The following is a 13,276-nucleotide window of genomic DNA, read 5'->3' as shown; positions in this document are numbered from 1 at the left end:
CTAAGGGAAAGAGAGAGAGGTTGACAAATTTAACTCTATCATTGCTCTCTTCATGAAGACAGACCATTCTGTCACTGCAGAGTAATAAAAGCCCTGAAAGAAGGCAGAAAATAAACCAGGGACTGAATTTGTTGCTGGCTTAACTTGGTTTACATCCGTTAACATAACAGGGTAAAAAAAGTTTTAAAAAATTATCATTGCTTAGTGGTTTTCCCTTGAAACCCCTACTTGAATTTGTGCCTGCATAAGACAGCTTTTTGGGGTTACATAGCCAAAGGGCTTTTGCGTTTTCATGGAAAGGGGCATCCTACAGCACACAATGAATTTACTGGTTTTTTTAAATCCATGTACACTACAGGCAGAAGAAATATGAGATTTTCTACACTGTTCTTCAAACGTCACAGTCTTGATCAGGTGGGAGCCAGCACAAACTAAGTTTCTTAGCCAGAGGATACTGCTCTTCTCAGCTCCATGGCGGCTCCAGAGCACCTGCTAAGCAGCCCTTTGAACTCAAAGCTTTTTTTACCACAACCAGTCTGGGTCAGATCTGCACAAATGACCGACGGCAATATCAACGACAACGGTTCAAACACCTGATAAAAAAACAGTAGAAAAATAATAGAAACTCAAACTTTTCCAGTAAGTGCTACCCACACTTTGGATGAAATAAATGGAAAGCTGCCGTTCCCATCTGCTCTTTTGGCTGAGAAAAGCAGCTACAACAGAGAGGAGAAACTCCTCTGGGTCTGCACTACTACCCTAGCAGGCAGGGCTCATATGAGGCACCAACTTGGTAAGACTACCAGTGCTGAGTAAAAGTGATGCTGGAGCCTCACAGGTGAAATGTGGGTTACAGACAGCCAGATTTGGGGTAATAACTGGGATTTCCCATTGAGTACACAGCCTGTGCTATTAGTTTCTAAACATAGAGGCATATAGGCAACAAAAAGCAGGCAGTGAAGGGATCATTTACTGCTTATGCTCTACTCAAAGTATGGCAGAAAACCCCACCTTTGAGAAATTCAGCAGTTCTTTTAGTGTTTATTTAACGCCAGATTAGGTCAAGATGCTCCTACCTACTTTTCATTACACTCAAAGTACATTTCCAAATCCATGGAGAGTGCAAGGACTCCAAAGCAGCTAGAGGTTAGATCTTTCTACAGGTCTGCTACCAAAACTGGTGGTGCTGCAGCATTATAGCATTAAACATACAGAAATCTAGAAGAGACCTCAACACGTGCATCGTGCAAGGCAACAAAACCAGGAGGAATGACACCCTCCACCACAAAGCTGTTTCACAAGAAGCAGTGATGATTTAGATTGAAATAACACTGCAACCTGAAAACCTGACTTTCTCCAGTCCGCTCTTGTCACTGTGAAACCTGAACTTTTCCCAGATGAGGAGGATAATATGCCCCAGAGGATCTCTCTTCCCACACACGAGGAGAGCTCTTCCCCAGCTGCTTAGTATTAGTAGGTTATTACACTTCTTTGAGGTTGAGAAAGCATCCAGGCATTCAGGAGGACACTAATGTTTTCCTGGTATCTGGAGTATATATTTATATAAAGCTGGAGAATGAAAAGGATGGTGGGGAACAGAATAAACCTGAGTCTGCTACTTGAATGACACATGACAAACCAAGTCTAAACGAAATGTGTAACTTAAATTCAGTGCTGGAGGAAAGCTGATTCTAGAGATTGAAATTCCCTACTCTATTATAAATCAAAAGGCAGGGACTGACCAAGCAAAGTGACTCAGCCCTCACACACTGACATCAATTCACAAGGCATGAGAAGACAAAAGTGAATTCACAGGTTATCAGCTGAGTACATACATCTATCCTAGTGTTCCTCTAGTGCTTTGTTTTCTGGGGAATATCTGTAACAGTGCCTTCTTTTTGTGGTTTATTTTCATTAATTACTGCTTTTAAAACACAAGCTTTCCAAGGAACACAGGGAAAAAGTATTCACATATGTAACTTCCAAGCCTTGTTCAACCTCGCTTTCTTAAAAAATACTATATATATATATATAGAAAAGAATCACTAGCCAATTAAAGAATTAACCGTTCAGAAGAAGAGTGTTTCTGTAGAACTAGCTAGTTCTTGTGCTATATTCAGGTTATATTTCCTAGCAGCACTTGGTAAGGCATGATTGCCTACCATATTCTTATGTCTTCCACTAACATTTCATTCGTCTACATTTACAACAGAGAAAGAGGCTGAAGAATGGCACGTCAGCAGGAAAGCAAATAAGCAGAACTTTGGGCAAAGACTACGGATGGACTACAGTCAGAGGAGACACAATTAATAACCTGAATTTGCTTCCTCTTCATTAATGAATAAAGATCAATTGAAAAAAATTATCAATTAAATAAGTTCAATTAATAACTGAACTTAAACGGTTCAAACTGAAAGCACCTGGTTTCTGAGTGATCCCAAAGCAGAGGATGCAAAGTAAAAAATTCGTTTTCTATCAGCCACCCTCATCTTGCTAACTGTCTCTCAACCAACAAAGGCTTGATGCCTTAACATGGGACTACCTGGAATTCTGGGTGAAAAAGATGCACTTGATACAAAACTGTGGTGAACAGGAACCCATTTTCTTCGACATTAAGAGTTTTAATCCTTTTCTAAATGCTACTAGAATAGGAGGATGCATAATATACCCAAAGGAACATGTGGTGCGGTCTTTTCTCAGCTACCTTTCCTGGGAAGCCATTCAGGAGTATACCAAAGGCTTCTAGCATTGTGCAGAGGATCCAGGAGGAGCAAGGGATCCCCCTAAAGGAAAAAAGAACAAGTAACAGCGGGATGGCCACTTCACACGCGTCCCGGCTTCAGGGACTCGTCAGGACTAACTGTGGGTGTGCTGGGGCTACTCGGCTGCTCTTGAATTCAAAGCTCCAGAACTCGGACTGCACTGAAGGGGCGAGTGAGCTGAATAAGAAACCTCAGGCACTGTGTGTAAAAAAACTAAAGGGAGCAGAGGAATAGTACAAATAGCGTAAGCACTATACCTCTAAAACTTCTCCATTTTTGAGCCAGGAGATGGTGGGAGGTGGCACAGCATCTGACTTGCATTCCAGTATAACTTGTCTGTTCTGCAACACGGTGATGTCCTGCGGACCACTGGTACCAGCAATGTTAGGAGGAACTGTTGCAGAAATTAAGGAAAAAAAAATAAACACCACACGTATGAGTTCCCATTAAAATCATTCACTGAAAATTTCCAATTTATTTCTTGAATATACAATAAATGCAAAGCTACAGTATCACTAATTAGTTCTGCTTTCCAATATCTTTGTTAAATATATCACATTTGTACTGATGAATTTGTTTCTTAGGTCACACAGTGGAAACTAATACACAAACTAATTTAAAGTCCATCCTCAGTGAGATGACCAGCTTTTAAGCCAGGTGGAGCAGAAATCACCCAAGTTCCATCAACTGTTCATCAACAAACATGGGAGCTATAATCTTCAAAAAGAAACCTGAGGCATATGGTAGAACTGCAGAAGTCCCATTTATACTTCCTTTACTGTCATTACATTTTATGTATTCATTTCCAAATACATTTCTTACCTTTTTCTACTGAAAAACTAAGATGATCATAGATATCAGTATAATTCACATAATTTTTCAGCAAGCACAATAAATTCAATCCAACTGAATACTGATATCTATAACCTTCCTAGGAATTCAAAATGTAGGATTTGGAATTATAACAGAAATCAGATGCATCAGGTGGAACTTTCTCTATTAATTGTGTATCATATTCAGAATAGTTACCCTTATCCAGAAATGTTAATTATGATCATATGGTGTGATATCATTTTCTCAAAACACCGAATACTACTTCTTTATTAATATGAGCTTTTTAATGAGATACTAATACATACCTTAGTAGTTTATGGTTTGAGGAATTTTTTTTCCCCAAAATTAAACTTACCGTGCACTCTTACTAAATATTCCTTGTCATCATCTCCTGCTGGGCTAGATGCCAAACACGTGTATCTTCCTGTGTCCTCCACCTAGAAACAGATCAACGACTTCAGCAGAAACCTCAGAATATGGGAACAGTTCAGAAAAACTGAAATACAAACATTGACGACAACATAGAACAGACAGCACTTAAATGCAAACGAAACAGAAAAGGAACGCCTGAAAATAAACTAATAAAGTTATTGAAAACTTCTTTATTCTTCCATGGTGGGATTGTACAGAGATGGTTTCAGAGTTGCAGGACCTCAAAATCTCTCTGGATAATGTGTCTGCAGCAAGAACTCTTCTCTTTGTGATGCTGCCTGAGTTTACTGGGCAGGTTTGTGAAGGTTATTTTTCCCTGGACTGGCTTTTTTTACTTGTCCAAATTCATCCGATAGTCTTTGTATTGTCTTTATTTAGTTCTCCTTAACTTGCACACAGATGACTGCAAATGCCACTCTTCTCTGTAAGCTATGGTTTATACATGTGCAAAACAAACATAGTAGGAAAATCTGAGCTAATGGAAAGAGAAGAAAGGCTGAGGAGGAAATGTAAAATACAAAAGAAGAAAAGCAAGAGATAGCAACAATAGGCAGGAAATGGACAAGAACAGATTATAGATATAGACTAAAACCAGAAATAAAACCGGAAAAAGACAGGAGTAGCAATAAATAAAAAAAATGACAGAACACTGAAATGAACTTGAAGTAATAACTCTCAGAAGAGGAAGAAACGCTTGAGCACTCTCAAGCCCTAATACCGGTGCTTGTTCTGCATGGGAAAATACCTTCTCCAACCACAAATGCAGGTCGATGATTTTATAGAGGCTTTTTATGACACCTCTTAGAGGATGGTCCTAACAGCAGGCAGTTCCGTTTGCAAAACTGAGCCTATTTTGAAGCAAAAACTCTACCTGAGCACTGGTTATTCGGAGGACATCTCTTAGGATATGAACATTATCGTTCTGCAGAAGTGGGCGCCCGTCCTTCATCCATGAGATTTTGGGGACTGGAATGCCAGAAGAGACGCAGAGGAGTTCCAGCGGGTTGTTAACAACGACAGAGAGCTCTTCTGCTTGATCCGAACCGTTGATGTGAGGCGGTTCTGTGGAAGGAAAAACATTTGAGTCCTTCGTCTACTCAAAAAGCCTATAAAACCTGATACACAGCCTTGTGATTAGAGTTGGTTGAATTAGCCTACATCAGTATCATTTCTGACTGTGTTGTGAACTCACTGAGTATCTCACGGAATTTTTACTAACCAAAGTCAGTTATTTTAAACCAAATTACTTTGTAGATTAGTTTACCATTACTTATAGCGTATTTCAGTAACCCTGAAACGTTGGGAAAAAAGATAGACTCTATTACACATTCACAGATGTTTAGGTATCTTCCATTTCCTTATTTCTGTCATTTATCACAGTAAATGTTTCTTGAAAGTACTCCTTATCCCCAGAGACTTTAATTGTCTTGAGTAGATACTCATTTACTGCTCGCACTTTGTTCAACTGAAAGGCGAACACTTACCCAGCACTTTAAGGGAAAAGTGCTTGCTGATGTCTCCAGCTTCGTTGGATGCTACACAAGTGTATTTGCCTGCATCACCGACCTCCGCTTTTACAAAATGAAGGACCATTCCTTGGTTACTCGACGTCAGGCGAGCTCCCAGGCTTAAGGGATGTCCATTTTTAAACCAGGACATGGTGGGGACAGGAGTGCCATCCGTGAGACACTTAATCGAAGCTGAACCGCCTTTCACGACAGTCACATCCTCTGTTCCTCCTGCGTTATCCAAGCTCGGTGGTACTGCCGAGAAACAAAGATCTGATTCATGCAGAGTACAACCCAGATGTTAATTCTGAATATGAAATAGTTGGAATTTAGCCATCTTTTTGCACTTCCTCACTTACCCTAATGTTTAGCATGTGCTAAAATCCACTTAGAAACCATACATTATGGGTTCCAATTCAAGTAAGGGCTCTTCTAGTGTTAAAAAGCTTTCCATTAAAAACCCCCACCACATTGAAAAGTTAATGTTTCCCTAATAACTACCTATGTAAGATATATTTGTGGCTGGTTGCACCTTTGCGTTGGTCAGAAAGAAAACCGAATATTAGGTTTAGGAAATAAGATTCTGTACATAAAGCACTTCAAAGAAACTCACCGAAAACATGAAGGCTGTAATGTTTGTTGTCCACTCCGGCCCTGTTAGATGCTACACAAGTGTACACCCCAGTATCAGATATCTGCACTCGGGCAAGCCTAAAGAGAAAATTATTTTAAGCAAGCTGTAAATGGAATGCATTATCTTTATTATGATGTGGTTTGGATCAAATTTGATTCTTGCTTCCAAAACCACTAGCAGAATTATGCTGATAAAGCAAAAGGGAGCAGAAAACTCAGCTAGTTAAAAAAGATGGAAACCAACCTGAGGATCTGCCCAGCTGACAGCAGCCTGGTTTGGGAGGAGACAGACAGAGGAAGGCCATTCTTTAGCCAGTTTATCTGTGGTGCTGGGGTTCCAGTGGCAGTACATTCAATATTTAGGGAGGTGTCCAGAAGGGCAGTGAGGTCCTCTGCTTCTTCTTTATTATTGGCTATTGTTGGAGGAACTACATTTTGTAAATATTGAAAAGGAAGATATTAAAACTGGCTCTTGAAATCATTCCGTATGTGTTACCTTGCAGTAAATCCGGCACCTAATGCCCCGTAGGCAATTCAATGAGAAGTTCCCTATTTTTTTAAAGAGCAAATCTTCTAACAATAATATTAAGCCCTAATAAATAGCCATTTACATCTATAAAATCAGATGCACTTCAGAAGGATAGCAGAATGATCTGTCTGATTTGTCAGGTTGTTGCAGACACGAGGCAGCCCAGAGCCTGAAGCTCATGGCAAGAGAAGGACAATGCAGGGGATGGGCTCAACCACCAGATGGGACCTGGCAGTTTGCTGCCACTCAAACTTACCCACTTAAATAAATCTTTAAAAACGTGAAAGCTAGAATCATGCAAGAGCAAAGTTAGTTTATTAACTTCTAGATGTATATGCTGACTTAATTTTTAAACATAGAAAACTTTGAAATGCCTAGTTAAGGTTTGTGGCTGATTATTCTAACAGAACTGCTTGATGGGCTTTTTAGTTTTGGTCTTGGGGTAAGAGGGGACTCACTACACACAGGAGGCCCAGCCACAGCAGCTCCACATTCTGTCTGACTGCAGATCCCATCAGGCAGCATGACAGTCACACAGATAGGACCGGTTAAGTTGGCTATTGCTTGAACTTCAACTGAGAAAAATTGTCCACAAAAGTCTCCACTGTTGCATAATGCCATTCTGTCCCCAGAAGATCTGATGCGGTCATTCGATATTGTTATTTATTATATCAGTGGTCATCTCTTGCTACTCTGCTTATATTCTAATTGATTCTGAGTCTCTGTATGAGTGGGACAGACACAAAACTGATAAATGCTGCCTATGCAGAACTCGCCCCTCTTTCACATTAGTCATTGTACTTCATGAACATATTTTTCACAAATTAAAATGTCCACTCTCTACCACGCTAAGAAAGAAATATGCTCACTATCTTCTGTATGTCAAGTTGTGCAAGGAAAGAATTTTGTCCAAAACTCTATCACTTTTCTTTTAAACTCTAAGGACCTTTGACTATCAGTTGCCTATCGTACTACTCTGGGTTTTAGCTGATGTACTTTGATTGGAATTAGCGAAGATAAATTAACACAAGAAGAAAGCAGTATCAGAGTAAATCTACAAGAAAAAAAACCAAACACACCACTGCAAGCAAAATTCCTCTATTACAAAATACACCAAAGGAATTAATTTGTTTAAATTCTGTTTATCCCCAAACACCAGTGATTTCAATCCTTTTGTCGTTGACAGAACATCCTGTGTAATATACAGTGATATCTACAGCACATGAAATTGGAAACACATGACTGTAGTATTACCCTGAAGACAGGCATTCATTTCTTGGCCCTCTCTTGGGAGCGCTTACAAAGACGGGATTATGGACCAGACTGCAGTTCTGCATCTGTGAAAACTCACCATATACATTCAAGTTGAAAATTCGGTCTTCCTCTCCTGCAGGATTAGTAGCCACACAAGTGTATTTTCCTGTATCAGAACCGAGAGCGCTGGCAATGTTTAATGTGCTGCCATCTGGAGTTATTCTATAAGGAAGGTCATAAAATACAGTGAGTTTGTTTATGTATTCCTATGACCTGGCAAATAAACAGTCACTTTTGTACATTTAAATCAACTATCTCTATCCTCTTGGGAATTCAGCAAGAGAACCATTGTTTTTGTGCAAAATATTATTATTAGAGATAGGCTGGGAAGCTTTTCTTAGAGATGTCCTGTTTAACCTTGCATTAGTATTCAATTCCAACCAGGCTTTTGAAAAACCTGTAACAAAAAGTATCAAGAGTAAAATGTTTCCATGTCTCAGATTTTTCCCCTCCAAAGGAAATTAATGGAACTCATTGACCTAACTAAAATTTAAGGAACCTGATAAACTTTATTGGAACTTATTAACTGAGAAAGAAATAGATATATACTTATCTCTGTACCAAAATAAAAAAAAATCAAATTAATAACAAAGTATTTCACAGAAGGTAAAGAGGGAGACGACGTTCTTAACCTAAGCCTCAGTACCTCTTTACACTCCCCCCATAGGAACCCCTTTTTTATAATTTTTAGGGCTCTCTGAGATTTAAAAGGATACAAGAAGAGAATAGAATGCCTGCTTATTTTTGCTTGCCTTATTCTTTGTAAATCATCGCTGGCAAGGGGTTTTCCATCTTTAAGCCATTGCACAACAGGCGTGGGCACTCCGTCGGCATCGCAGACCAGCTGGATGCTTTCTCCTAGGAGGACGCTGACCTCAGTGGGCATTTCAGAGCCAACAATATTGGGAGGAACTGGAAATACACGATGGAGGGAAGAGAAGACTCATCAGCAAGAAACGTAGTTCAGCTATAAAAAGTTATACTGCAGTAGCGCGTGAGTATTAGCATTTATTGCAGTACCTCCATTCAAACCTCGTTTAGAAAGTATGTGATTATGTTGTTTCTAGATGGGCTTCTGTAAAGATAAATTCAAAGCCACTTCAGTGATTCCTTAAAACAGCTAATTTACAAAATCATAAAAACCATGTATCTTTGCCATGATATTTAATATCTACTGTTATCAGCTCAAACAGTGCTCACATGTACAATAATATGACAAAATCCCGTGTCATTAAACATCAGACACACTGTAACAATTAAATGCCTGCTTTAAGTCTTGAGAATGTGCTTAGCATACAGGTTCTGTGATTCTATTATTTCTGTGATCGCATCAGCCCATCATCCTTTTAACAGCCGCACATTGATTTGGTCTGAACCAGCAGCCATGTTTGGCCTGTTCTCCTAAAAGCCCAGGATGACTCTCATGCTATCCATCACATTGAGACTGTCAGTCCCACTAGGAAATTTGGGGCATTTCAAGCAAATTCAGCCACATTTGCTGCCTCCTCCTCAACCAGCCACCGCCAGCACAGAAAGGGAGCACAGCAGAAAGCTGGAGATACTACACCATGAGCATCTTATCAGACATGGGGGGGAACCAGTGTAATTAATGGGCACGAGTCATTAGGAACAGAGGAAAACAGACAGTTGTAGCATAAGTGTGATGCGCAGGGAGGCAGGTGACAATTCCATAATAAATAAGGGGTTCTGAGTTGAGCAGGGGGGTGTGAAAATTTCATGAGAAAATTCTCCCAGGGTTTTTTTTGCTATCTCCTATTCGCTATGGCTAAAAAGACAAGAGGCAACATCAGCACTGCTCCTGAAACCACATATGTGTGGTGTTCCACACTCCAACAGCCAGCAGAGCCTGTGTGTTCAGCAGGAGGAGGGATGTGATGAGCAGCAAACACACACAGCCTTCCCGATTGCTTTCAAGTTCTCCTATGATCAGAGATTAAGAATATTCTCTCTCATGGAAATTGCTGACTACCACTATAATCCTCTAACCCATTTTTCCCCACTGGTTGCTGCAACCACCTGAAAGGAGGTTGTAGCTAAGTGGGTGTTGGGCTCTTCTGCCAAGTAACAAGCGCCAGGAGCAGAGGAAATGGCCTCAAGTTGCGCCAGGGGAGGTTGAGGTTGGATGTGGGGAACAATTTCTTCCCCAAAGGGCTGTGGGGCATTGGAACAGGCTGCCCAGGGCAGTGCTGGAGTCACCATCCCTGGAGGGCTGGACAGACGGACATGAGGTTCTCAGGGACATGGGGCAGTGCCAGGGGTGGGTTATGGTTGGACTCAATGATCTTGAGGGGCTCTTCCAACCAAAATGATTCGATGATAGAAATAATGGTCCAAATTCTCCACTTTTCTCCACATTTACATTATTTCAGTGTTTCCAGTACAGACACAGTGTCACACTCAACCAATGATTAACCAGTTCTGCTCATGCCTTACCTTGGATAGAAAGCATGTAAGTTTTCTGAGCTTTTCCCTCTACATTTGAGGCAATACATGTGTAGGTTCCACTGTCTAGAAGCTGAGAGCGAGCAATCTGAAGCTTGCTTCCACCAGATAAAATATGAACTTCAAGAGAATCGGAGTTTTCTGAAAATATGTAAACAAGTAGTCATTCCAAACCAGGCCACTGAGGGCAAATACAGCTTGAGGAATTTTTTTCATCAAATTTCAAAACAGAACAAAGATGCCAATCAGTTAAGTGTCTGTCTAGAGATGGATGAAGAAGAATCAAAAAACAGAAAGCAAATAGCACAGTGGTGCCCCAAAGCAGGGAAAAAGGAGCAGAAAAGAGCGTGAGAGGACGTTACCTATTGGTTTTCCATCCTTAAGCCACACTAGTGTTGGTGGAGGAATTCCAGTGGCATCACATACGAAGGTCACAGGATTGCTGATAGTTTCATTGACTGACTCTTCCTCAGGGCCTTCTATAGTTGGTGGCACTATTAATTGAATGGAAACGATAAGAATGGTTTCGTTACCAAACATTTTTGTCAACTGATTTTGAATTGTCTACTCTACAGCGTCTGTGGTATTATTATATAAAAACAAGCGCAGATAAAGCAGAGTATGCTCACCATAAACATTCAGATGGAAGTTTTTATCATCTTGCCCTGCAATATTTATGGCTTTGCACACGTATTGGCCCGTGTCAGAAACCTAAAATAAATTTAAAAAAAATATTATAGAGTCTTATTTAAATGCTACAGTTTAGAGATATTAAGAGCCTTTGCCTCTGTCAACTCAAGATCCTTTTCACAGAACAAAAGGCCTCCAGCAAATATACGTATCGCTAGCAGAATACACCAAAAAGAGTAAAATAATTGCTGAACAGTAGGAGAATAGTGGCAGATGCATCATCCCCCCAGCCTGACCTACCTCTGCACTCTTGATTCGTAACGTCTGCCCATCTGCTAAGATCTCCACGTTTGCAGACTCTGAAATGATGCGCCTGTTCTTGTACCAGGTGATGACTGGCGGGGGAATAGCATTGGATTCACACTCCAACGTCACGGGGGCGCCCACTCGCACGTTCAGCACCGTCACTGAGGTTCCACTGTGGTCTTTGATGCTTGGGGGCACTGTAGAAGAAACTCAAGAGTTATTTCTGCCTCTGTTCTGTGAGAGGGCAGGAAACAACCTAATAAAGGTAAATACAAACTACTGAGTTTTTAAAGCAGTAGATATTATTTCAGAAAATAGTAAAAAACAAACCAAGGACAGTTAGGAAACTCTTCTTGTGACTTTCTCCAGCTTGGTTTCTGGCAATACAAGTATATTCACCATCATCTGGTAATTTGGCTCGAGGAATCTGAAGAGTCCGAGCACCTGAAGGGGAGAGAGAAGGCTTGAGATTTGTTCTGTGGTTATTGTATCCATCTCAAATGCTATTTTATAACTGCAGGTCCAAGAAACTGAGCGTAGGCACTAAATTAACCTCAGATTCAAAAAAACATTGGTTTTTAAGGTACATTAATCCTTAAAAGAAAAAAAATCCAGCCAAGAGAACTAAAATTTTAGGGTAAATTTCATTCGCGCTGTTAATTCTAAGTTCGGACCACAAATACTTGGTACCCTGGGCTGAAGAGAATCAGCAGGAGCAGAAATGCCACAGACATTCGTGGAATTTATTTAGTGGGGAGCATTGAGGGGTTAAGGAGACCTCAGAACACCAGGATTTCTTCCTGTGAGTTCAGCAGGGCTAAAGCAGATTCCCCCTGAAGTCAACGAGAAGGTTTTCACTTTTTGTTACCTATGCCAACAGAATTTACACCTCAGCCTCCAAAACAATTTCTGATCATTTCTTTGGAAGGTGAATCAACATGGCTCAACTTTAATCAATACCTATTACCAGAGAACCTCTGTTATCTGATTTGACCTCTTTTTTTTCACACAATTTATTTCAGTGCTTCCAGTCTGAGCCACTTTTCTTTAAAAAGTGAACCTACCCAACAGCCGAGAAATTATTCAACGCAGTAGGCCAAGCGTCTTGTCTACTCACTGGGGTAATACCAAGAATACACTGGCTCAATAAATAATGGTCAGCGCCTTTATCAAGACAAAACAGACAGAAATTGAGCACAAAGGTCTCACCAGGTACAACAAAAGCGTTGGCATTTGAACTGAGAGGTTTTCCGTTCTTAAGCCAGCTGAGATCAGGAGGTGGAAAGCCAGTGACCTCGCAAGTCAGCGAGATGAAATTATTCACCACCACAGTCAAATTCTCAGGATTAGCACCGACAACACTTGGAGGAACTGTGGAGAGAAAGACATCAATGGTACCTACTATTGTGCCAGCAAACAATATTCCACAAGATCCTGATTTACTCAGAGCTGAATTGCTGAGTTTTGCCAAGGGGTCAAGTTGCAAAAATCCTTCCCATCCTACGAATGGATCCGCTGGATTTTTGGATGTATCTGGAAATATGACTGAAGTCAACCTAACGGTCATTGCTGTTCCTATAATTCACAAAAAAATAAATTCTTTAATTTGAGGTCCTTCTGCGCTTGGGATTTGGGAAGGCTAATCAACATGTAAGAGATCCCACAGATCCTGACTAATGCATCACCGATTTTAAAACACTGTACTCATAGGATATTGGTACATAAGGCAGGAGAGATTAAATTCACCTTGTCAGGATATGTAGGATGACAAGTACCATTTCTTCCTGATACTGTATTACTCCTATTCTTTCTGAAATGATCCATTTTCTCATTATGAAGAACCAAAAGTGACTTCTGATACAGTT

At 40.4% G+C, this 13,276-nt stretch overlaps 1 protein-coding gene across 2 annotated transcripts in view; it reads right to left on the bottom strand.

Moving 5' to 3' along the window:
• HMCN1 (hemicentin 1) overlaps nt 1–13,276 on the bottom strand; it is a 186,274-nt gene that overhangs the window by 32,716 nt on the left and 140,282 nt on the right. For both annotated transcript variants that reach the window (XM_065072788.1, XM_065072789.1), the window contains exons 58-71: nt 12,621–12,782; nt 11,742–11,855; nt 11,406–11,608; nt 11,105–11,186; nt 10,838–10,969; nt 10,467–10,616; nt 8,765–8,924; nt 8,050–8,174; nt 6,414–6,597; nt 6,150–6,247; nt 5,513–5,791; nt 4,900–5,090; nt 3,952–4,033; nt 3,020–3,156 (exon numbers count right to left, since the gene is read on the bottom strand). In XM_065072788.1, the coding sequence (XP_064928860.1) occupies nt 3,020–3,156; nt 3,952–4,033; nt 4,900–5,090; nt 5,513–5,791; nt 6,150–6,247; nt 6,414–6,597; nt 8,050–8,174; nt 8,765–8,924; nt 10,467–10,616; nt 10,838–10,969; nt 11,105–11,186; nt 11,406–11,608; nt 11,742–11,855; nt 12,621–12,782 (2,099 nt within the window). The remainder of the gene's footprint in view (nt 1–3,019; nt 3,157–3,951; nt 4,034–4,899; nt 5,091–5,512; nt 5,792–6,149; nt 6,248–6,413; nt 6,598–8,049; nt 8,175–8,764; nt 8,925–10,466; nt 10,617–10,837; nt 10,970–11,104; nt 11,187–11,405; nt 11,609–11,741; nt 11,856–12,620; nt 12,783–13,276) is intronic.

This window comes from Columba livia, chromosome 8 (assembly GCF_036013475.1).
Source record: "Columba livia isolate bColLiv1 breed racing homer chromosome 8, bColLiv1.pat.W.v2, whole genome shotgun sequence".
Lineage (NCBI taxonomy): Eukaryota > Metazoa > Chordata > Aves > Columbiformes > Columbidae > Columba > Columba livia.
This window is presented reverse-complemented; position numbering and strand designations above follow the sequence as displayed.